The sequence below is a fragment of the Poromitra crassiceps genome (genome assembly GCF_964638095.1).
Source record: "Poromitra crassiceps genome assembly, chromosome: 15".
NCBI lineage: Eukaryota > Metazoa > Chordata > Actinopteri > Beryciformes > Melamphaidae > Poromitra > Poromitra crassiceps.
In genome coordinates, this window is record NC_139634.1 from 28,271,402 (window position 1) to 28,295,619 (window position 24,218).

Here is a 24,218-nt window from a genome sequence, read left to right on the forward strand (position 1 = left end):
CATCAGACTTACACTAGCATGACGCAGACATTAAAATCATCAGATTTACACTAGCATGATGCAGACATTAAAATGATCAGACTTACACTAGCATGATGCAGACATTAAAATCATCAGACTTACACTAGCATGATCCAGACATTAAAATCATCAGACTTACACTAGCATGATCCAGACATTAAAATCATCAGACTTACACTAGCATGATGCAGACATTAAAATCATCAGACTTACACTAGCATGATCCAGACATTAAAATCATCAGATTTACACTAGCATGATGCAGACATTAAAATCATCAGACTTACACTAGCATGATGCAGACATTAAAATCATCAGACTTACACTAGCATGATGCAGACATTAAAATCATCAGACTTACACTAGCAGGATGCAGACATTAAAATCATCAGACTTACACTAGCATGATGCAGACATTAAAATCATCAGATTTACACTAGCATGATGCAGACATTAAAATCATCAGATTTACACTAGCATGATCCAGACATTAAAATCATCAGACTTACACTAGCGATGCAGACATTAAAATCATCAGACTTACACTAGCATGATACAGACATTAAAATCATCAGACTTACACTAGCATGATCCAGACATTAAAATCATCAGACTTACACTAGCATGATCCAGACATTAAATCATCAGACTTACACTAGCATGATCCAGACATTAAAATCATCAGACTTACACTAGCATGATGCAGACATTAAAATGATCAGACTTACACTAGCATGATGCAGACATTAAAATCATCAGACTTACACTAGCATGATGCAGACATTAAAATCATCAGACTTACACTAGCATGATCCAGACATTAAAATCATCAGACTTACACTAGCATGATCCAGACATTAAAATCATCAGACTTACACTAGCATGATCCAGACATTAAAATCATCAGACTTACACTAGCATGATGCAGACATTAAAATCATCAGACTTACACTAGCATGATCCAGACATTAAAATCATCAGACTTACACTAGCATGATCCAGACATTAAAATCATCAGACTTACACTAGCATGATGCAGACATTAAAATCATCAGACTTACACTAGCATGACGCAGACATTAAAATCATCAGACTTACACTACTGTAGCATGATGCAGACATTAAAATCATCAGACTTACACTAGCATGACGCAGACATTAAAATCATCAGACTTACACTAGCATGATGCAGACATTAGAATCATCAGACTTACACTAGCATGATGCAGACATTAAAATCATCAGACTTACACTAGCATGATGCAGACATTAAAATCATCAGACTTACACTAGCATGATCCAGACATTAAAATCATCAGACTTACACTAGCATGATCCAGACATTAAAATCATCAGACTTACACTAGCATGATCCAGACATTAAAATCATCAGACTTACACTAGCATGATCCAGACATTAAAATCATCAGACTTACACTAGCATGATGCAGACATTAAAATGATCAGACTTACACTAGCATGATCCAGACATTAAAATCATCAGACTTACACTAGCATGATCCAGACATTAAAATCATCAGACTTACACTAGCATGATCCAGACATTAAAATCATCAGACTTACACTAGCATGATGCAGACATTAAAATCATCAGACTTACACTAGCATGATCCAGACATTCAAATCATCAGACTTACACTAGCATGATCCAGACATTAAAATCATCAGACTTACACTAGCATGATCCAGACATTAAAATCATCAGATTTACACTAGCATGATGCAGACATTAAAATCATCAGACTTACACTAGCATGATCCAGACATTAAAATCATCAGACTTACACTAGCATGACGCAGACATTAAAATCATCAGACTTACACTAGCATGACGCAGACATTAAAATCATCAGACTTACACTAGCATGATGCAGACATTAAAATCATCAGACTTACACTAGCATGATGCAGACATAAAATCATCAGACTTACACTAGCATGATGCAGACATTAAAATCATCAGACTTACACTAGCATGATCCAGACATTAAAATCATCAGATTTACACTAGCATGATGCAGACATTAAAATCATCAGACTTACACTAGCATGATGCAGACATTCAAATCATCAGACTTACACTAGCATGATCCAGACATTAAAATCATCAGACTTACACTAGCATGACGCAGACATTAAAATCATCAGACTTACACTAGCATGATGCAGACATTAAAATCATCAGACTTACACTAGCATGATGCAGACATTAAAATCATCAGACTTACACTAGCATGACGCAGACATTAAAATCATTGGACCATAATTTTTTGGAGGTCACCTCTCAACATGGGAGTCACTCTGAACCGCCGACCAGAAGCCCCACAATCTGTAACCTATAAGTTGATGAAGCAATCTCCGCCACACGCTGGCACACAGTATACCAGATGGCTAATAAACACGTTTTCCCGCTTAAAGGCCGGGCGCGGCAGTGTTTGTAAAATTCAAATGAGATGTAGCAGTGACGGTCTCTGTGTGAGAGCACTGGTGCAACTGAGCAGTTGGAAATACTCATTGTTCCCTCAGCGGACTGGCAAACATGTATGCATGGGAGGGGAGCCGTGCTCGGGGAGATGTATTGTGCTGTGCAGGGTCAGGGAAGAACAGCCAGCGCAAACCATGAATTATTGAGCGAGCAGACCTGGGAGAGGAGGAAGCAGCCCGGCCCTTGTTGGTAGATGGGACCCGCGGGTTGCACAACATTCACTTTCCAAGCCAGGTAAGGAGAGAGGAGTGCTCATAAGCCCCTGTCTCAAGCCAGGTAAGGAGAGAGGAGTGCTCATAAGCCCCTGTCTCAAGCCAGGTAAGGAGAGAGGAGTGCTCATAAGCCCCTGTCTCAAGCCAGGTAAGGAGAGAGGAGTGCTCATAAGCCCCTGTCTCAAGCCAGGTAAGGAGAGAGGAGTGCTCATAAGCCCCTGTTGTAAAGCCAGGTAAGGAGAGAGGAGTGCTCATAAGCCCCTGTCTCAAGCCAGGTAAGGAGAGAGGAGTGCTCATAAGCCCCTGTCTCAAGCCAGGTAAGGAGAGAGGAGTGCTCATAAGCCCCTGTCTCAAGCCAGGTAAGGAGAGAGGAGTGCTCATAAGCCCCTGTCTCAAGCCAGGTAAGGAGAGAGGAGTGCTCATAAGCCCCTGTCTCAAAGCCAGGTAAGGAGAGAGGAGTGCTCATAAGCCCCTGTCTCAAGCCAGGTAAGGAGAGAGGAGTGCTCATAAGCCCCTGTCTCAAGCCAGGTAAGGAGAGAGGAGTGCTCATAAGCCCCTGTCTCAAGCCAGGTAAGGAGAGAGGAGTGCTCATAAGCCCCTGTCTCAAGCCAGGTAAGGAGAGAGGAGTGCTCATAAGCCCCTGTCTCAAGCCAGGTAAGGAGAGAGGAGTGCTCATAAGCCCCTGTCTCAAGCCAGGTAAGGAGAGAGGAGTGCTCATAAGCCCCTGTCTCAAGCCAGGTAAGGAGAGAGGAGTGCTCATAAGCCCCTGTCTCAAGCCAGGTAAGGAGAGAGGAGTGCTCATAAGCCCCTGTCTCAAGCCAGGTAAGGAGAGAGGAGTGCTCATAAGCCCCTGTCTCAAGCCAGGTAAGGAGAGAGGAGTGCTCATAAGCCCCTGTCTCAAGCCAGGTAAGGAGAGAGGAGTGCTCATAAGCCCCTGTCTCAAGCCAGGTAAGGAGAGAGGAGTGCTCATAAGCCCCTGTCTCAAGCCAGGTAAGGAGAGAGGAGTGCTCATAAGCCCCTGTCTCAAGCCAGGTAAGGAGAGAGGAGTGCTCATAAGCCCCTGTCTCAAGCCAGGTAAGGAGAGAGGAGTGCTCATAAGCCCCTGTCTCAAACACACCGGAGGCCGGGAGGATGAGACACTCTCACTTTGTCTCATGGCTCCTGCGAGGCTGGAACTTGTTGCTGATCCTGTAGAGTTGTTGGCTATATTGCATTAGGTGCTACAGGGTCATGCTAAAACATACATGTTGCTATCTCACACATAATCATCACATCATTCTTCTCTAAGAATTTAACCAACCGTCATACAGTATTACACCAACAGTGTAATTATGAGTTCATTGTCATTTTGCATATCCCCTTGAGAGGCATGTACTGTATACCAGGATCCAGTGTTACATTGTTGACCTTTTTGTGTGAAGATGGTGGTTTTGCTGCTAAATGCATTGGTTTGAATACCCCTAGTGGAATACCTGTCCCTGTGTGACTGGTGGAGGCTGTGCAGCCATACCCGTGCAGTATAGAGTGTAAATGTTGCGTTCTGTAGACGCCCAACCTGTATGAACATAGATATTGATGTACAGTACATACAAAGAACTGCCGCGATCTGATTTGTGCAACACGCATAAAATCACACACACACACACACACACACACACACACACACACACACACACACACACGTGCGATTTGCCTCTCCCCTGGAGCAACAGCTCCTCAACTTGCCCCCGGCTGATTCGCGCGGTGGAGGCTGTGCAGCTTGTGCAGTGCAGCTTGTGCAGAACTTTATAACCCTAATTACCTAATTAAAAAATATGACTCCATTAGGTCACCCGTAGGGGGTGCTCTTTACACTTGCTGAAAGATTCAGCTTGATTGCACATAAAATGGCATAGCTGTGGCCGAACACAATTCTGCTCACACACACGCACGCGCACACAGACACACACAGATAGACAGACAGACAGACAGACACACAGACACACAGACACACAGACAGACAGACAGACAGACAGACACACAGGCACACAGACAGACAGACACACAGACAGACAGACAGACAGACAGACAGACAGACACTTTGCATTATAGGATTGAGATGAATTCCAAGCCAGCCTGCTGGAAATCAACAAGCAACAGGGATGAAATTACATTTTATGATCTTTTACTTTGATTCTCCCCGTTATAAAGCGGTGTGTACATGTCTTCATCTCTCTGGCTTTGAACACGCCTCCCAGAGTCTTTCTAATTAACAAAAAGACTTTTATGTCTTTACTTAAAGGCTTTCTCCCTCCTATAATCTGCCTTCTTAATGACTTTGGATTATTTAGTGAGCAAACACAATTATCTTCCTAATTTGCCTTAGCGTATCGATTGGCAGACGTCACTAAAAACCAAACAAATAGCTTCTCAATCTTTTCCTGTGAATGGCCTTGTCCCTTCCTTCCTCCCCAATTTTCCTCCACTTTATAAACGGGAGGAAAACATCCTTGATTATGTCAGACTTTCAAAGTGTGACCAACAAGCACATTTATCACAATTTATTTGTTTCAAATATAATATTGAATGTGTCTTCCAGTGCCAAATGATGTCATGTGATGTCTCAAGGCCTTTCGATCACAGGATTAAATTCCCTCCACTTATGCTGGAACTAAGCATTGGTGGGGTCCAACATGTATCCTACATTATTTATTTATTTATTTATTTATTTATTTATTTATTTATTCATTTATATATTATTATTTTAATATAAAATCCAAATCTGTATGCTAATTGCTACATTTTATAACATAATACAAAAAGATAAATACAAAATTTGAACTTATTGTCTGTGTTTTCACACAAAAACTGCAGATCTCAACATGTGGAACAGTAATTATAGTGATGATCAACACCATAGGGACAGATAAAGGCAAAATTGAAACCTAGTTTCAATGTTGCCATAAATCATAGCGTGAATATTTCACGCATGCAGGATGAGAATGAGATGAGACCCCCCCCTCTTTTTAACCATTCTCAGAGAACCTGGTGTTCCTGTCCTTGAGGGAACCAGTTTGATTGTCCGGTGCTTTGGATGAGGTTGAAATAATCTGGTTCTCTTCTCTGAAGATTACTGTGGAAAAATGGTTTATCTCTTGTATGTCCTCCTACAACATAAAGTGGTGCCGTGGAAACAAGAGCAGATACAATGAGATGTTGCCAAAGGCAAAGCAGGGACTGTCAAAGAGAATGGTAGAGGAAAACATGATAGGAACATATTTGTTGCTATGGTAATTAGTGGTGCCGTATGTGTGATCAGGGCAAGATAATTATGTTGTGTAATCATGTTTACAGTCAGAATTGCTTGTTTGTTTAAAGTAAGTTTTGCCGGCAGGATTTTATTTGTAATGTGCATAATTTATCTTCCAACTTAAGCTCTAGATATCGAGCAATGCTGTGATATTATTTACCAAATGAAATGCATCCCGTCAGTGGATGAGGGCAGAAATCCATTTGATTTGTACTGCCAATGCTGCTTAGCACTTAAACAATAAGTGAAAATGCAGAGTTAACAGCTTCATTGTCCAATATACAGGCCGCAGCTCTCATCCACTCTGATACAAACAGCCCGTCATTATGGAGAGCAGCAAAGTGCACACAGTCAATAGCCTGTATAGAGCTTTACACTCAGCTGTATCATGGTAATAAAAGATGGGCTGATGAGTGTGTGTGTGTCTGTGTGTGTGTGTGTGTGTGTGTGTGTGTGTGTGTGTGTGTGTGTGTGTGTGTGTGTGTGTGTGTGTGTGTGCGCGCGCGCGTGCGTGCGTGCGCGCGCGTGTGTGTGTGTGCGTGCGTGCGCTCGCATGCGTGTGTGTGTGTGTTCGCTGGCTGGCTGGCTGTCGCTTACAGAAATAAAACATCTCTCCATACTTTCACATGGACACACACACAAATACCCACTCATGCAAGTACACTTTCTCTCTCCCTTTCTCCATTCCTTCTCTTGCCGTCTCTATCACCCACTTGATCTCTGCTTCATGTCACACCTCTGCCTTTTGCCATCTCTCTCTCTTACTCTCTCTCTCTCTTTCTCACTCTCTCTCCCCCTCTCTCTCTTTTGTTCTCTCTTTCTCTCTCTCACTCTCTCTTTCTCTCTTTCTTTTTCACTCTCTCTCTTTCCCTCTCTCCCCCTCTCTCTCTTTCTCTCTCTCTCTCCCCCTCTCTCTCTCCCCCACTCTCTTTCTCTCTCTCTTTCTCCCTCTCTTTCTCCCCCTCTCTCTCTTTCTTTCTCTCTCTCTCTCCCCCTCTCTCTCTCCCCCACTCTCTTTCTCTCTCTCTTTCTCCCTCTCTTTCTCACTCTCTCTCTCTTTCTTTCTCTCTTTCTTTCTCACTCTCTCCCCCTCTCTCTCTTTCGCTCTCTCTCTCTTTCTCTCTCTCTCTCCCCCCCTCTCTCTCTGTCATTGCCCTTGTCATCCAACAAGGAGACAGTGGCAATGGGGGCTTGTGTCCTTGGACGTGAAGCAAAGCTCCACTATTGACTGGCATGATGAGCTGCTCTTTCCCTGCTCCTTCCCCACAATCCCTGTAATCCCTCTGTCTTAGCAGCCAACACGACACAGACACACGCACAAACACACACACACACACACACACACACACACACACACACACACCCACACGCACGCACACACATGTCAAGACCACAGAGCAGCCAAACACACACACACACACGCACGCACGCACAAACACACGTCAGAACCACAGAGCAGGCAGCACGACACACACGTCACGACCACAGGGGCATTCGATGGGGGGCCTACTGTCGCAGAAGCACATACAGTATAACACCACACACACACACACACACACACACACACACACACACACACACACACAGATATCCACACATGCCAGCACACAGCCACACAGGACAAGCTTTTCTTTTTTATAAAGTTGTTTTCTTCTTCACGTTTTCTCCCAAATTGCACTTGGCCAATTCCCCCTGCTGTCCCGGTCGTTGCTCCACCCACTCTGCCCATCTGGGGAGAGATGTAGACCAGGGTGGGAATTAGACGGAGGCCATGAGGCCATGGCCTCCATTGCCCTCCCTCTGGCTGTGATGCCCTGAGATCCCTAAGGCCAACTTGGCAGTGCCCTGCTACCAGCCTGCTACTGTCAGTTGCTTTAAAAGCGTCAGTGGTCTCAGTTTAATGTAGCCTGCTCTATGCACAGGATGTGTCATTGGCTCATTTTAACACACATTTCAGTGAAATCGCCCTTCATGATGTCAATAGAGCAATGACCTTTGTGCCCTGGCATGTGGCCGTGTGCCCTAAAAAACATGTGACAAATGTTTTTGGCCTTGCCCCTAAAATTACAAAATTGCCACCCTGCTGTAGACTAGCACGTTTCCTCCAATACATGCGCAGTCGCCAGCTGCTTCTTTTCACCTGGCAGCGAGGAGTTTTACCGGCAGGATGTAGCGCATGGCAGGATCACGCTAGTCCCCCCAGTTCCCGTCCCCCCTAAACAGGTGCCCCGACGGACCAGAGGAGGCGCTAGTGCAGCAACTAGGACTCATACCTCACCGACTTCCCACCCGCAGACACGGCCCACTATGTCTGTAGGAAACGTCTGACCGAGCATAAAGTACCGCTGCCGGGAATTCTCTTCTACACAAACGCCTAAGATGGGTGCTGTTAAGATGGGTGCTGTTAGGCTGCGCCGCGGGCCTGGGCTGAGAGGACATTTTGTTGGCTGCATCTTACTCTGTCTCCTGCCGACTGTCTGAAACAAACTGACAGCTTGTGTGAGAGCTCAATGCATAGTGTTGATTATCGCCCTTTCTCTGACACCTTCCTGACATTTGAGCCAGAGAGCCATATCTCTCTCTCCCTCCTCAGAGACGGGCACACTGCTGCTGCCACATCCGCCTCTCCTCATGCTATACGGCTCCCCGCAGCCCAGTGTGTGGCAGCGTCTAGTCTCTCTTATATTCATGTATCGTGTGTCATATTGATGTATTATTGACAGCACCATGTGCAAGGCAGCACAGTAGCATCACAGGAGAATTAGCATGCGTAAGAAGGTATTTAATAATAATAAAAAAATCCTTTACACAAGGCATGGTATATTGTTTATTCCACTAGCTTAGCTCTAGCTATCAAACCGTGCCCTGAATAAAAATTTGCTGATCGCTCGCTTCTCCTGAAGGCTATGCTAGTTGTGAAGACACCGAAAGAGTGGTGACAGCCGGAGCTAGATTCTGATTTTGTGCGTGTGCGCGCGCGTGTGTGTGTGTGTGTGTGTGTGTGTGTGTGTGTGTGCGTGCCCGTGTGTGCGTGCGCGTGCGTGTGTGCGTACGTCATCAGGAAGCGGAGAAGGAGAACCACAAGAAGAAGGAGATGGAGGAGAAGATCAAGAGAGCCAAGCTGGCGAAGGAGAAAGCCGAGCGCGAGAAGCACGAGCGCCAGCAGAAGAAGAAGCAGCTGATTGACATGAACAAAGGTATGTACTGTATGATGCCACCACAGAGACAGAGCAGGGGGGGGGGGGGTTCCATGGAATTGTGCTTCACACAGGTTTGAACTCTGAAGGAGGATGATAATGTGTGTGTGTGTGTGTGTGTGTGTGTGTGTGTGTGTGTGTGTGTGTGTGTGTGTGAGGGTGTGAGGAGCGGTGTCATCTCTTCAGCTGTGAAAGAATCTCGAGCTTACTGCCATGGCCGATGTAATTCCTCCAAACAACAGGCAGATGATCCTACTTTTAGCATGCGTTTCAGTCTTTTTTCTGTGTTACAGTACATCCACTCGCATAGAGACGGAAACGTTCCCCTAGCAACAATATTCACGTGCATGCATAAAAGTTCAATGGATTTTAAAGACGTTGAATTGGTAGGAAGACTATTACTCCGTATCAGTGCTAGGAAGGTAACTGTGAATAAACTAATACTGTAGCTGGCAGGGCACAGAGGATAGGTAGGTCCTAAAGATATTCATCTTTAAAAATGGGCTGATAATGGGTTTGGTAGATCACTCTACTCTAATAGGATAATGCTGTTTGTATTATTTTTTCATTGGTCTTGTGCAAGTAAAGCCAAAGTAAAATCTATAGGTTTTAAACTTCTGAGACTGCCGTTTTGTTGTTGTTGTTGTTGTTGTTGTTTTGTTTTTAATTACTTGAGTAACTGTAGCTATTCTCCTCCAGTGATGCCATTAAAACAGTATTGATCACTTTAAGCTGCAGTTATCCAAACGTGCTAAATTAGAGCTATAGAGCTACTGTCTGCTGCCGGCTGTGTGTCTGGTTACGCCAATGACATTGAGAAGGAATTTCAAAGCTGAAGGTCTTTGGAAGCAGTCAGTGTGGTCTTCTTGATCGCTTTTTTGACAAACCGTCTGGAATTTCCACAATTCACCAGCTTCTAAATGTCAGCAGGAGCCACGCACCTCTCTGTAGCGCCGCCACATTGGGACATGTGACAAGACACTCTTCACTACGCCACAAACTCAACAAGATAATTGATGCATTCTCTCTCTTTTTTACCTGAGCAGTGACCTCTTTGAAAGCTTCACTTTTAATAATCCAGCATGGCTGAGCCTGGAGAAGGCTGTCTGCCCTTCCTGCTCATTCTGACTAACCAGATGGAGAGGGCTAGAGAAGTAGCTAGGGTGTTAAATATGTCTGCCAGAGCTGATTCTGATCTTGGTTTCTGAATGCCATAATACGCTTTGCATGAATAAAACATGAGGATGACATGGGCAAGGTTGCCTGCAGCCTAGGAGATAGTAGGGACTGTCCTCCACACCGTCACCACCCTGCAGCCTAGGAGATAGTAGGGACTGTCCTCCACACCGTCACCACGCTTGTCGGACTGTTCCCACCACAGTGACCAGGAGTGAAATATGCACAGACTTAAGTTCAAGATTAGTTCAACCTTTTTTTTTTCTTTTTTTTTTTTTCCATTTGCCTGCTCATTTTCATTAAACCTTGAATCTAGAGCTGCAACAATTAGTCGATTAGTTGATCGACAGAAAATGAATCGCCAACTACTTTATAATCGATTAATAGTTTAGACTATTAAGAAACTTTTAAGAAAAAATACTAAAAATTCTCCTGTTCCAGCCTCTTAAATGTGAATATTTTCTGCTTTTTTAGTCTTCTATGACAGTAAACTGATTATCTTTGGGTTGTGGACTGTTGGTCAGGACAAAAGAAGAAATTTGAGGACGCCATCTTGGGCTTTGGGGAAAAAGTGATCGAGCGTCATTTTTCACCATTTTGTGAAATTTTATAGACATTTTGTGACATTTTATAGACCAAACGGCTAATCGATTAGTCGAGAAAATAATCGACAGATTAATCGATATAAGGAAAATAATCGTTAGTTACAGTCCTACTTGAATCGTTCCTTTTCTTCTAACTTGTCTCTTGGTGAAATGTAATCAGAGAAAAGACAAGCGGTTGTCAAGCTGTTGAAATGGGTCCTGTGGATGGGAAGCTGAGCTCGAGCCAGAAGCGGGTTGGAGGTTCGAAACACTCTGTATCGTCTCTGTGTTCACTGTCGACTTGCCTCTGAGCTTATTGGTTGAACTTGGAACACACAAACCAGCAGATCCAGTGTTTTCTTGTTGCACATGTTTCTTTGCTCTGTGCTTCTACTCCTCGCCAATTGACAGCCTTGGGTGAGAGTCTTGGCTTTCCTCTCTTCATAACCAACAGGGATCATTGACAGCACTGTTGAAAAATTCTATATGTACTTGAGATATTTGAGGAGTTAGTTATTTGAGGAGACTTCTCACATCAATATTTCATGCTTACTCTCAGCCGTGTTTTCTGTGAGGGTTGATGAAAATAAGACGGCGCAAAGAGCCTTGGTTCTTTCATTCTTCTTGGAATTAATCATATCCAACCATTTTCCACATGGATTTTGCAGTTGAAACATTGAAAGGCCAATTGAAATGCTGCACTAGATTTCCATGTTTTATTTAATTCTTTTACTTTTTTTCAGTCTTTATTGTTTTAATTGTAAACTAGGTCTCACACCTAATCTGAGGAGATTTAGACTGTTGACCTCAATAGAGCAGTGTTTGTGTTGATCCATTGACAGATGGAGTAAACATATGGACGTTATATTATGAGAAGCATGTACATGTCAATATCTTTTATCTATATCTGTTTTATGGATTTACTGCCTAAAAGACAGCTTGATGGATAATACTATTGTATTTAATGCAATTTCAAGAGGCTATTTTTGTGAAGGGCTAGATTTGATGTCATTTCACAAATTGCGACCTAATCCTCTTCGCTTGCAAATGATTAACAATGAAATGCATATTTAATGACAGTTTAATTCATTTAGCTTTTAGCAGGATGGCATTAGGGTGGGGGAGGGGGGAGCAGACAAATGCGTTCAGGGAACTGCAAAAAAAAAGTCATATTTCCCATTTCCCAGTTGATCAAACTTGAGAATATGGCCCCCTGCAAGTTCACTGACACGTGCGCTTCCCCAACGAGTATGATTGATGTATGAGACACGCGCAGAGCTAAATCTGTTTTCTTTGTGAAGTATTAGAAATACTAATGTGGGAAATTGCTTATGAAATCATTACCGGGTTCCCCCCATTTGTTTTAATTTGCTCTAAGTGGATTTCCATATTCACTTGAACTGACCAGATGTTCAACATTCTCTAAATTGCTTTACTTCGCAGAAAGTGACTGTTGAGCACTGTAGTACAAACCCTAAGCCCAGACTAACGTTTCTGTCTCTAATAGGGAGATGTTTCATCACACCAGGGTGTTTTGTGTTGCAGCATACTGTCTGATGGTAGCATCTGGACTTTCTTCTTTCTCCTTCGTTTGTGAGGACTAGCCGCCCGCTCGTCTGACCTCACCAGGGTCAATGCCTCCATCTGGGGCAAGTGTCCACACCCCACACGCCAACTGTGTACCCCAGTCAAATCCACGAAGCTTTGAACACAGAGCCGGAAAACACACATGTGGCTTTGAGCATGATGCAACATGGCATAAGGCACATACAGTAGGAGTAAATCAAGTGGGCGTGTAGAGGGAAAAGCACTCGCTTACCGCTGTGGAGACCCAGGTTCAATTCCCGTGTAGCGGTACTTCCGGCTTGGTCAGACGCTACTACAGACGCAATTGACCGTGTCTGCGGGTGGGAGTCCTGGTCGCTGCACTAGCGCCTCCTGTGGTCGGACGGAGCGCCTCGCTGTCAGGTGAAAAGAAGGGGCTGGCGACTGCACATGTATTGGAGGAAGCATGTGCAAGTCTAAGGGCTCTCCCCAGAGGGGGTGGAGCAATGACCAGGGCAGCAGGGGGAATTGGCCAAGTACAATAGCGGAGAAAAATGGGACAAAAATCTGAAAGAGGAAAAAAAAGAGCCAGGAAAACAGTCATTTGAACATGTTTTTTTAGACCAGGCATTTCTCCCAGGTTGCATAGAGAGATGCTGTCAACTTTTCTTTGAGTTTTATATAGGCTACAGTAGGTTTTCACTATGTGAATAGTTCTTGTAGTCGTTGTGAAACAATCACCTGTACCAGGTGAATTTCTGAATAACACATTTTCTTTTTCTCTGACCAACCCTAGGGATTATCTAGATTTTTACAGATCTGTTGTTTGCTACAGTACTTTCACAGCTACTGTTTTGGGGTTTGTCCTAGTATTGTCCTATTGTCTGCTGTTTGACTGTTTGAATCTAACTGGATCAATGTCGTTTCAGACACTTGTATTTATGTTAACTAAGGTCACAAAAGAGAATTACCTGATCTGAAAACAAACTTTTTTCAAAATCAATAACTCAAATTTTCTCAGACGGTTCTATCAAAACGTTCACAAACACACAGAGGCTCCACAGATGCTGTTTCTATGATTCACTTTTACCTGCAAGTGATCATTCTTCACCGAACGAATTAGAACCCACTCAGCCGGTTCAATCCATTTTTGCAACAGCTTGCAGACACTAGCAGAATGCAGGCCTATACATCGCCTTGCTCTGTGGGAATATTACAGATAGTGGGTTTCTTTAGCTGTTTGTGCTTATATAAATGGTGGAACATGCATCATATTCTCCTTAAATATACAGTAGTTGTTTTTGTTCACGTGAGGCTTATATTAAACATCATTATCACAAAGAGAAGCCTTCAACTAAATGGATTCACAATAATTCAAGGAAGTCTTTTGAAGGACAATATGATTATTTTTTCTATGCAGGTTATCCTTGAAATGGATTCTGTAATTGATTTTTCATTTCCTGTACACTTTAAGATTACAGGGTGCCTTCCTTTCCGAATGCATCTTCGTCTTCTTTTTGCTGCTGATAGCCATCTAGGCATGTCCCCCGCTCAGCAAGGCCTAGTAGAATGAGGTGTCTCCCTGCCTCTATGATTCTCTACAAAGAGCCCTCCAACTTCTATTTTTGCATCCACCTCGTCAACCTTTCACCAACCTTGAACTCGTGTATATTTACATGAATAAAAGTAAGTGGACCCCTCTCAGAAAAGCCTACAATCCATTAGATTGTAAAATAAGAGGCTTTGGCTGTATTCCACATCTTGTAATGCTGCATTCGTTATTTCTTACATGCTAGCACTCATATACGTCAACGTCACTCCGACATGCTAATGGAGACTGACTGCTGTTCTTAAATGCAGATTGTGCATATTCGAGTGCATATTAGCGCGCCGCGCTAAAAGCGAGGCATTTTCCCGGGCAGCTGGCCGGCTGGCCGTGGCGGCTGCCGGAGCCCTGTCAGGAATGACAGCGGCGGAGATGTGGATTGATGGCTCGGCGCGGCACTGACAGCTGTCGTTATAGGCCGGCGCATACCTGCGCCGCGCGCGGCCATGCCAGCCAGGTGATCACAGCGGAGCCTTGACAGGCGGCCGCGCGGCGGGAAAGGTCGTACTCTGGAAGTTTGCACAGTGTCCCCGCAGCACGGCAGACACGGCAAACAATATCAGCAAGGGAGATGGCTTGTAGAGACGTGGAGGTCGGAGAACCCGGATCAAAGAAAACACTTCTGACAGAGATTCCGCCTATTCCCGGGCTTAGCTTGGGAAAATGAAGCCAGCGTTAGGAAGCTAAAGCTGACCTTTATCTTTGATATGGAATGTGACGAGCAAGGACGGCCCTTTCCCCAATGTAATTATGATATATCCTCAACGCGCTGCCTGTTTATTCCTTGAAGTGTCATTCCGTTGTCACTAAGGCACTGATGGCTTCCATGTCTGTTCATGGATTTGTAGTTTTTGATGAGGATCTTTCAGCACATCTGCATGCGTTGTGTTCCATGTCACTTAAGCAGCTTTTTTCCCCCCTTTCTTGTCATGCCATGCTGTAAGGAAATTGCTTTTTCCCTCCCTTTGTTGCATTACCGCTGGGTGGATCCCGGGTGCAGGGAGAGCAAGGCATGCTCTGAAATCCCACGTTGAATTCTGTCATTACCTTGAAAGACACAAACAAGGACACCGGGCTTATCTGTGCTAGTACATCATCTCTAATAAATAACAGCATATTAGATTGCGCTATATCTCCTCTCAAAATCTGAATCTGCCTCAAGGCGATGATGGCGCGCAGAATATGACAGCTCAGGCCTCTGAGAGCAAGTCATGTGGAGAGACAAAGACTGAGAGAGAGAGAGAGAGAGAGAGACACAGAGAGAGAGAGAGAGAGAGAGAGAGACAGAGAGAGAGAGAGAGGATCCTCCATGCACAATTCACATGCGAGGATTAAATCAGATTCACTGTGTAATGACTTTTTTTTGTCAGTGAAGGTGATGCAATATAATATTCTGTCATCCTCCCAGATTAGACCATTTCCACTACATTTTCATAAATAATTGTCAGCACAATGTGGAAAAGGAGCCTGGCTTCATCGGAAGCCTTTTATTATTCTTTGATAAATATTTCATTGGCAATTAAAGACCACCCCAGGGAATAGTTGCTCCCACATTGTTTTTTTTTTGTCTTTGTCTGCATTATGCATCAAATTGTCAAACTGAATATTTTTTCCTTATTTTGTGGCGACCTGTTTAGTATCGAGATAAAGACAAAGACGCTAATTAGAATACAACTAAAAGTTCTAATCACTTTGAGTCTGCTTAACTTAATTTGGTTGCCTTACACTAAGGTCAGAGCCAAGGGAAGGAGACACGCATCACATCTCTCTTTCTCTCTCTCTCTTCCCTCTCTCCCTCCTTAGTGCTCTCTCTCTCTCTCTCTCTCTCACACACACACACACACACACACACACACACACACGCACACTCACTCACTCACTAGGACGCACTGTACTCCACACCCCTCCTTGTACCTTCTCCCCCTTTCATAAATGTTCTGCCTCTCCTTGGTGAACTCAGCCCAGGCTCAGTTAAATCTCATTAATTTGTGGGTGGTCCAAGTGTCTGATCACTTCCCCTCCCCAGATCTGGACCTCGCCAGTCACTTTACAGTCAATCAAACATAATTACCCTCACTACAAAGACCATCAAGTCCCATTGTCAAATCCATTTAGCTTGCCTCGACAGCACAGCCGTTCACTCCCACAAACTGCACCATATGGCCTTTGGTTGAGAGATGTTATCTCGATTTTGGAAATCACATCAGAATCCACAATCTAAACGTGCCACTCATAGAGGAATAGGGCAGGAGGATCCAAGCTGCAACCTCCAGCTTGGACAAATGAAGCCAACGCGGAAGTGCCAATAACTGCAGTTTGGCTGCAAAAGGGAGTCATTCCCTCAGTCATTCACCCCCATGTTAAAATGCCCAACTTTTGCAGCAGAAATAAACATGTTTTCAGCCTGGATCAAAAAGAGTTTTGGTCTCTACATGTATAGATTATTTCACCATTCATGACAACTGTACGGGGGGGGCGCATTTTTATATAACTCACCCGTTTATACAGTCTATGGCTACAAAGAGAAGCCCAATTGTATACTGTAGAAGTGAATTGAAAAATGATCCAATTTCTCGCTTGATTTATTACCTCAGCAAACACTTTCTTAATGAGTTTATGCTCTCAATCACTACTTTCAAGTCTTCTTCAATGCAGCATGCTGTTCATTTGGTCAATTATTGACCCATTTAGAGTAAAAGAGATGATAAAGCAGACTATGTTTTGGGGCGTGATTGACAGGTCACCTGTCCAGTGATTGCGCAGCTCACCGATCACAGGCGGGCTGTGGCTGTGTGGCTCTTCTTCTCTTCTTCTCGTCCAAATATGGTCACTTCTGGCTCCAAGAAAACCAAGATGGGCGACAGTCACAATGCGAAACTCGAGGCTTCAACTCGGGAGTCCAGAAACCAATGGCTGACATCACGGTGGCTACGTCCATACTTTGATGGGAGCATCAGGCTGTCCTGGATGTGTGAGGCACAGAATATATATGGGGTCATCTCAATATATAGAGTACTGCAGGAATGAGTCCAGAAGACCTGGGGCCGGTTGCACCAACTGGTCTTACACTGGTCTTAAGCTAAGTTGGTCGTAACTTTACGACCTAACAGCTACGCCGGTTGCACCAAGACGGCTTAAGCCTTCTTTTCACTACGCCCAGGCGTAAGAGTTACGCCTGGTCAGGAGGAGGCGTAGCGCCTGCCTGTAACAGAGATCTCCGTGTCTTATCAGCGGAGACCGTTTTGAGTCCTTACCCTCATCGTCGTAACACAGCCAGTTCTCCATCTTTTGAAGCATGATGTTAGATTACAACGAGCTAGTTGTGTGGCTTAGCCTTCCAAAATGTTGCCGTTAATTTTTTAGAATGTAATACATAGAATTGGGAACGTTACATTCAATTTCATTCAGACTGTCTTTCTGGCTCAATCGCCGCCATTTTTCCCCCGGAGCTAGGGAGGGTGAGAGGAGGGAGGGTGTTTTACAGTAGTGGCTGAGAGAGCGTAGTGGCACAGTGCTCCAAGCAGGTCGCGAGGCACATTTTTTGCAACATCATCCAATCAGGGTGCATTCCCTGGCAATTCACTTGGACGCGCATTGCTACGACCAGCATAGTTAAGACCAGACATAAGCCGTGTTGGTGCAACAGGCGTAAGTCCATGGTCTTAACTAAGACCGACGTAGGAGTTACGACCAGGCATAGTTAAGACCAGTTGGTGCAACCGGCCCCTGGATGTTAGCACTTCCGCCTCTTATGTGTAAAGGTCAATGGGATTGTTGTATGGGACTTTCTGTTGAATGCATGAAATTAGGTCTGTGGTTAACAAAAGTTTATGAAACAATGACGTTTATGTTCAGCAAGATAATCTTCACAAATGAGGACCACTTTTATGATATTTTTTTAAGGCAATTTTCATAAAACGCTTCAAAAGTCATAAAAGTGGTCCTCATTTGTGAAGATTATCTTGCTGAACAGAAACCTTGCTGTTTCATACACTTTTATTAACCACAGACGTTATTTCATGTACTTTAACCAAAATTCCCATAAAAAAAAAAATCTCACATACGAACCGGGAAGTGCAGGGAATTCTGGGTGAGCCTACAAAAATATGTCATCCCTGCAGTACTCTATTGCAGCATGGAAAAGCCTCCTTGACAGCTCTCCTATCTCATCAAGCTGCTTCATCTGAGTCACCCTGGTAGGAACGGTCAAATGGCTGTCTACTCTGCTTCAAAGATAGGCTCCCCTGCTCCCATTGGCTCACTGACATGTTGACTCCATGCGGTCCCCAGAAAGTATGTCAGCTCAACATCTGTTAGTGCTGGGCAGGAGATCTCCCTGGTGTGTCCATGGTGTTACCGGGCAAAACTAGCCAAATGTAGTGGCTTAGATGGTGAGAGCAATATGGTAAATGGGCGCCTGCAGGCAATAGAAGTAAATGATCGAGGAGGAAGTAAAGTCTGGTGACTGCCGCGTTATAAGCTTCTCTCATCTCCCAACCTCCCCTCCCCACTGTTTCTCACTCGGGGCCTGGCAGCATCCATCCAGATGGAGGGTTTATTTTTGTTTTTGTTTGTTTACTTATTCATGCATCCAGCTATTCGGGGCATCGCTGGGGCTTTCGTCTCCGACACAGAATGCAAATGGCCACGGTGGCTAATCCACTTTCATCTCTACCCCTCATCGACGTCCGACTCCTCGCCGCGCTCCCCTCAGTCTCTCGCACTCACGCCATCTCTCTTTCTATCAAGATGTGGGATCAGGTCCAGAGTGGCCGTGCCAGCCTTGTCCCAACAACGCTTGTCCCTACTTGAGGCATGCCAAACCACCTCTCACCGCTCCCCCGCCCCACCCATCTTCTCTCCATTCACGCCCCGCTCTGTCCTGTCCACCGTCTCCCTCCTCTTCATCCCCTGACCCCCTGGCGCCACGCTGGGGCCCGTAGAAAGAGGAGAGGAGTGGCTGCGCGGCCATTCCCCTTGGAATGGGGGGATGTGGGAGCATCCCTAATCGAGTTAAGGAGGACATGAGTGGCTTTGCCCATCAAGTTGTTACAGTAAAACAGTCCGGAATAATCAGCAGGCCCATCCGTCTTCTTTATTGGGCGTCTTCTCCTTCCATTTCCTTTTTTTATTCCCTCTATTCCACTCAAGAGGACTACTTTCATGTGCATCCCAAACGTAAACACACACACGCACACGCACACGCACACACACACGCATAGATGAAAGGCCTGTGTGGAAAGTTTGTCAGGTCATTGTGTCAGAGCTGTTGTCAGGGTTGGCTGGCTGGACTGCAGGGCGACGGGAGAGACGAGAGAGGGAGAGTGAGAGAGAGAGAGGGAGAGACAAAGCAGAGGCATCTAACAGGTGCGTGGTCGCTGTCCTTCGGGCATTTGTGTTCTTTCTCTGTGCGCTCTGTGGCGGTAATGCTCTCTGTCTGCCTGGGCCTCAGGAGCTGCTGGGACCGGTGGGGGGAGGAGAGGGGGGGGGGACTAGTCTCAGTGCCAGACAGTTAAAGTGTAAGCAGCAGAGCAACACGAGCGGGGGGGGGGGGGTGCTGAGTAATACAGGTGCTTGTGAGTGTGTGTATACTATATATGTCTAGGAGGCTGAGCCTGGGTTCAGGTGTGAATGCAAGAGAAAGCCAGCTGTATGTGAGGGAGTATATGAGAGAGAGGGAGAGGACAGATTGAAAGCGAGAGAGTGGTTGTTGTCTTTCCACTTGGCCATGAAGCAGCCCCCCCCCCCCCTCCCCCCTCCCCCCTCCCCTCCCTCCACAGAGGCCCTTGTTTCATGGCTAATGCACCAGGTTAATTGCACAGGTGACTTTCTGTGGGGGAACAGATGGACTGAAATGTGTTCAAAAACAATCGGCAGCGGCAGAAAGAAGAACAAAGCGTGGAACTCGATGTTCTCCTGCTCTCTTCTCTCTCCCTCTTCCTCTCTGGTGGAGCCATGCAGGGTGACAGGGGTGCGGCTGAGGTCAGAGTCTCTCTCACAGTGGGTTCAACTCATCAAGCAAGCGAGATCTCATTATACACACTCCAAATTAGAGGCGGGGTTTGGGCTACTGGATAAGAGACATCTCTCCAAAGCCTGCTTCCTCTCTTGTCAAACACTTTCATCCGCTACGAGATGCTTACGTGACATTATGGAGAATATGTAGCAGTGATGGATTAAAACCCGCGTATGACGATGATAAATGGCATCACGTTTTTTTTTCGGTTATTGATGTCGTTATATATTTCGCCTGCTATTTCAGATTTTGCAATTAACTAGCCCTGTAGCTATCAGTTTTATTCTGGGCACATATGATGCCATGATTTACCACTATATTGCAGGCACACACACGCGCACGCACACGCCAGGCCAGACGTGGAACCTTTCTAGAATTCTATGAATTCTTTGTCTGTCTTTCCCCCCAAGAGCTGTGGCAGCGGCATGTGAGCCATCAGATATGGAGTTCTCAATCGATCCACTATGCTTTCCTCCCCAGCACAACATGGAGGAGATGACAGATAGCAAATTGAATTTATGAACAGGCTTTGTTGACACTGCGTCATAATTATAGGAATGCCATGCCTTTGGTGTTTAAAGAGGGAGCACGCTGTTGCATTCAAATAGATACAAGGCTTTCTGGGTTGGATGATTGGATGAAAAGTTGTCACTTTCTTATGTGACAGCTATTCTTTTACTTTAGAACCACTTTCATATTTTGATTGTTGCAGATGACTGAATTGAAAAGGCAGAAACATAGAGAAGAGATGTCATGCTATTTCTTTGATTCCTAATTGGTCCTTGACGACAATTAGAGATTGAATGAATGCTATTGGGATGCATTGGTTGTCTGGAAGGCTTGACTAAATTCCAATGTCTCTAGCTGATTTTGCCCTGAGCACCCATGAGCATAGGTCACATAGCTGACACTACTTGAGCGTAAACACACACACACACACACACACACACACACACACACACACACACACACACACACACACGCATGAGGGGTGGGAAATCGATACAGTATATTATCACAATATTTTGTGTGGCAATATTATATCGATTATATCGAAGTCAAGCATCGTGATATTTTATTATATAAATTGTCAGGTGCATGCAACATTTATGACAGGGTGTTGGTCAGTCTGTCTGCTTGACAATCCCATTGTGCTGCAATAAAAATGATTGAAGTGATATTAACAGACTGGAAACTTGATCTTATTAGATAAAACAGATGTTGACAATGTTTTTCGCCCCCCTTTGGGGGACATCATTTGCAGTTGAAAAAAGGGAATATATCGCGAAATATTTCTAAAATCGCAATAATGTTGTATCGTGACTTGAGTAATGAGTATCATGATAATATTATATTGTGGGGCCTCTGGTTTTCCATTCACACTCTCTCTCTCTCTCCAGACTTGCAGCCTGTTCATTTGGATGAGGCATAGTGAGCCAATCCACTGGCAGCTATATAACAGCACACACTGGTGTGGGTAAAAAGGAGTAGGCAGCTTTTTTAGTGTGTGTGCGTGTGCTTGCATACTGCACTGTATGTTGTGGAAATAATTAAATGTCACAGGGCTCAGGCCGTCAAGCATGGGGAGGGGAGCTTTACGACCTCGTGCCGCGCTTCACCAGGCCCTCTCAATGAGCCACTCCTCCAGATGCCCCGCCGCACGTGCTCAGAGGCACCTCTTCACCTCCTTCACCTCCTTCCTCCCTCTTCTCTCCTTCACTCCTCTCACTCCATCTCACCACAGCGTGCCTCCCTCCCTCACCTCACTCCATCCTCTGCCGCTTCCCAGGAGTGACACTTATCCGTGCCCATCCTTTTCTTCCCCGCCGCCGGTGGCTCTCCGTGCTCTCGTGGGGGTTTGTGGATGAGACACCGCGGCCGCGCCGACAACACTCCGCTCTTACCTGGTGTTTTTTAGGAGACGCTAATCTGATGTGTGAAGTTTTTTTGGGCCGATCCTGCTGAGAGCACATCGGCCTTGTTATCCCTCCTAATTAGAAAATGGGATAGTGCTGCTTGTAAATATATTACAGACTGCAGCCAACCCCCAGGGCTCACTGTCACAGTTGGCACAGCCTCCGGGTCCAGGTACCACTTGATATGCAGGAAGGAGGGATGAGATGAATGAAAGGATCAGTGAAGATATGGAACAGGTACACCACCTCTCTCTGGGAGGCAGCGTTTCGCCGAGCATCGTTTCTATTCTTAACGGTTTAGCTTGTTTCAAAAAGTACGTAAAAGTGCAAAAGCCCCAACCATGTTCCACTCCTCTGCAAGCTTTAATAAGATCATTAAAGGACCCCAGGGCTGTCTGTGGAGGTGCCCGCCAAGGTGTTTCATCACTGGGAGGGTTTGTCAATGTCTTGGGTCTTAGCCCATCTTAACCCATTTAGAAAGCAATTTCCCGTGAGCAGGGGGGGATCTTTCCTCTGGAAAAAGGTCTTTGTGGCATAAAAGGTTAGCTTTTCTGTAATTCCCCAGCACGCAATCTAGCACTGCTGCTAATGAGAAGCGGCGGAATATTTGCCCTAGGTTTAACAGCTGAAAATAAGACGAGAGTGAACTGCAGGAACAAGACAGAAAAGCTGCCTCTAAATTTGGCAATGTTAGGTAATGAGGGATGTTTGCTGTAAGGATTACAGGAATAACACTGAATTTGAGTATACTCAAATAATGTTTTCTATTTTCTCGCTAAACATTCATTGAGCCCTGTCTGTGCAGATGTGTTGAATATGGTGCACAGTTGTTAAATATGTTGCACAGTTGTTTGAGTAGGCCTTTATCACAGCAGCCATTTTGTGTCTAAAAGGTAGGAAGTCACACCGGTGCAGTCCATTTAGGTGTTCCAGTGCCGGGGCTCTAATTAGCGAGTTGGTTGCACCTGTGTTACCCTGACACAAAATGGCGGCTGTGAAAAACCGGCCCGTTGTTGAATATGTTGCCCAGTAGTTAAACACTAAAAGGTCTAACAGCTGAAGCCTCATCTCCAGGCCGTGCCGTGAGCAGAGGCGTGGCCTGTTTGAGTGGAAGCTGGGGCCCAGTAGGATCTAGTTAATGGTGCTCTGCTAGGTGACTGGGGACTATGTTTCCCATTTTAGTCAGTTTGCTTCCTTGTGTGTCTGCACTCCTCCCCCTGAACCCCAGTCTAGGAAGGCTCCCATGTCTTGGTCATTACAAATGATGAATTGTGCTACAGTTAAGCTGGAACTAGGACAAATTGATCAAAGTGTCAGGTGCCCCCTGTGATGTCTGGGTCTCCATGAAGAAGGCAGTGAAGAAGGAGCTGTCAAAAAGTTTCTTGTGCCAAGGTGGTTGTAGATAAATGTTTACCTGCCACTTAGCACTTTGTGCCTTCTGTCAGGCTCACAGTTATGTCCTTGGTAGCCTACATATGAAGGAGTGGCGAATGGTCTTGGGAGTTGATACTGTTCTAGTAGCTGCTTGCTTTTCACCATCCTGTTCCTCAGGTCCACAGCAGGCGGAACCCCGCGCCCCCCTTTGAACCAATGAGCTCGCTATCGGAGGTGTAGTGCTGCAATTTGAGATAAGCACTACTTGGCTGGGCTTTGGTTTTGTTCTGATAAAGCTGGTCTAATTAAGCTTGATTTAATCGGGATTGCTTTTAAGCACAGCACACAGCCGGAACAGATACTTTGATTTCAAAGTAGCCCTTGGGAAGGACTTGAGGAAGAAAGAGAAGGAATGAGATACAGTTTCAAGTGCAAAATTAGTGCGAGTATGAGTGAAGAGTTGCATTTTTAATTTGCATATGACATGTTTCTATTCATAGTTGTACCATCTTTCTTTGCATAGACTATCGCAGGTTGGGTGGCGTGTTGCTTGAGGAGGAGGGGGGAAACACAAGCAGCCCTCACTTTCAGTGGCAATGGCAAAATATGTGGCATTCCTTCAAATTAATTGTGCAGTAGTCTCAACGTGTTGCGTTCATAAATTCAATTTGCCTGACTGTCATGTCTCTTTGAGCACATGCAAGAAACAAAAGATTGATCACCCCCCGCTCTCTCGGAGAGGGCTGTGTGGTGAAAGCAGCATGTTGCAGTAATTT

The 24,218-nt window shown here is 45.1% G+C and overlaps 1 protein-coding gene across 1 annotated transcript in view; it reads left to right on the forward strand.

The window, feature by feature from the left end:
• Positions 1 to 24,218, forward strand: part of diaph2 (diaphanous-related formin 2) — a 568,359-nt gene that overhangs the window by 477,433 nt on the left and 66,708 nt on the right. Inside the window, exon 32 of the mRNA XM_083651834.1 lies at positions 9,090 to 9,225. Coding sequence (XP_083507960.1) covers positions 9,090 to 9,225 — 136 coding nt within the window. The remainder of the gene's footprint in view (positions 1 to 9,089; positions 9,226 to 24,218) is intronic.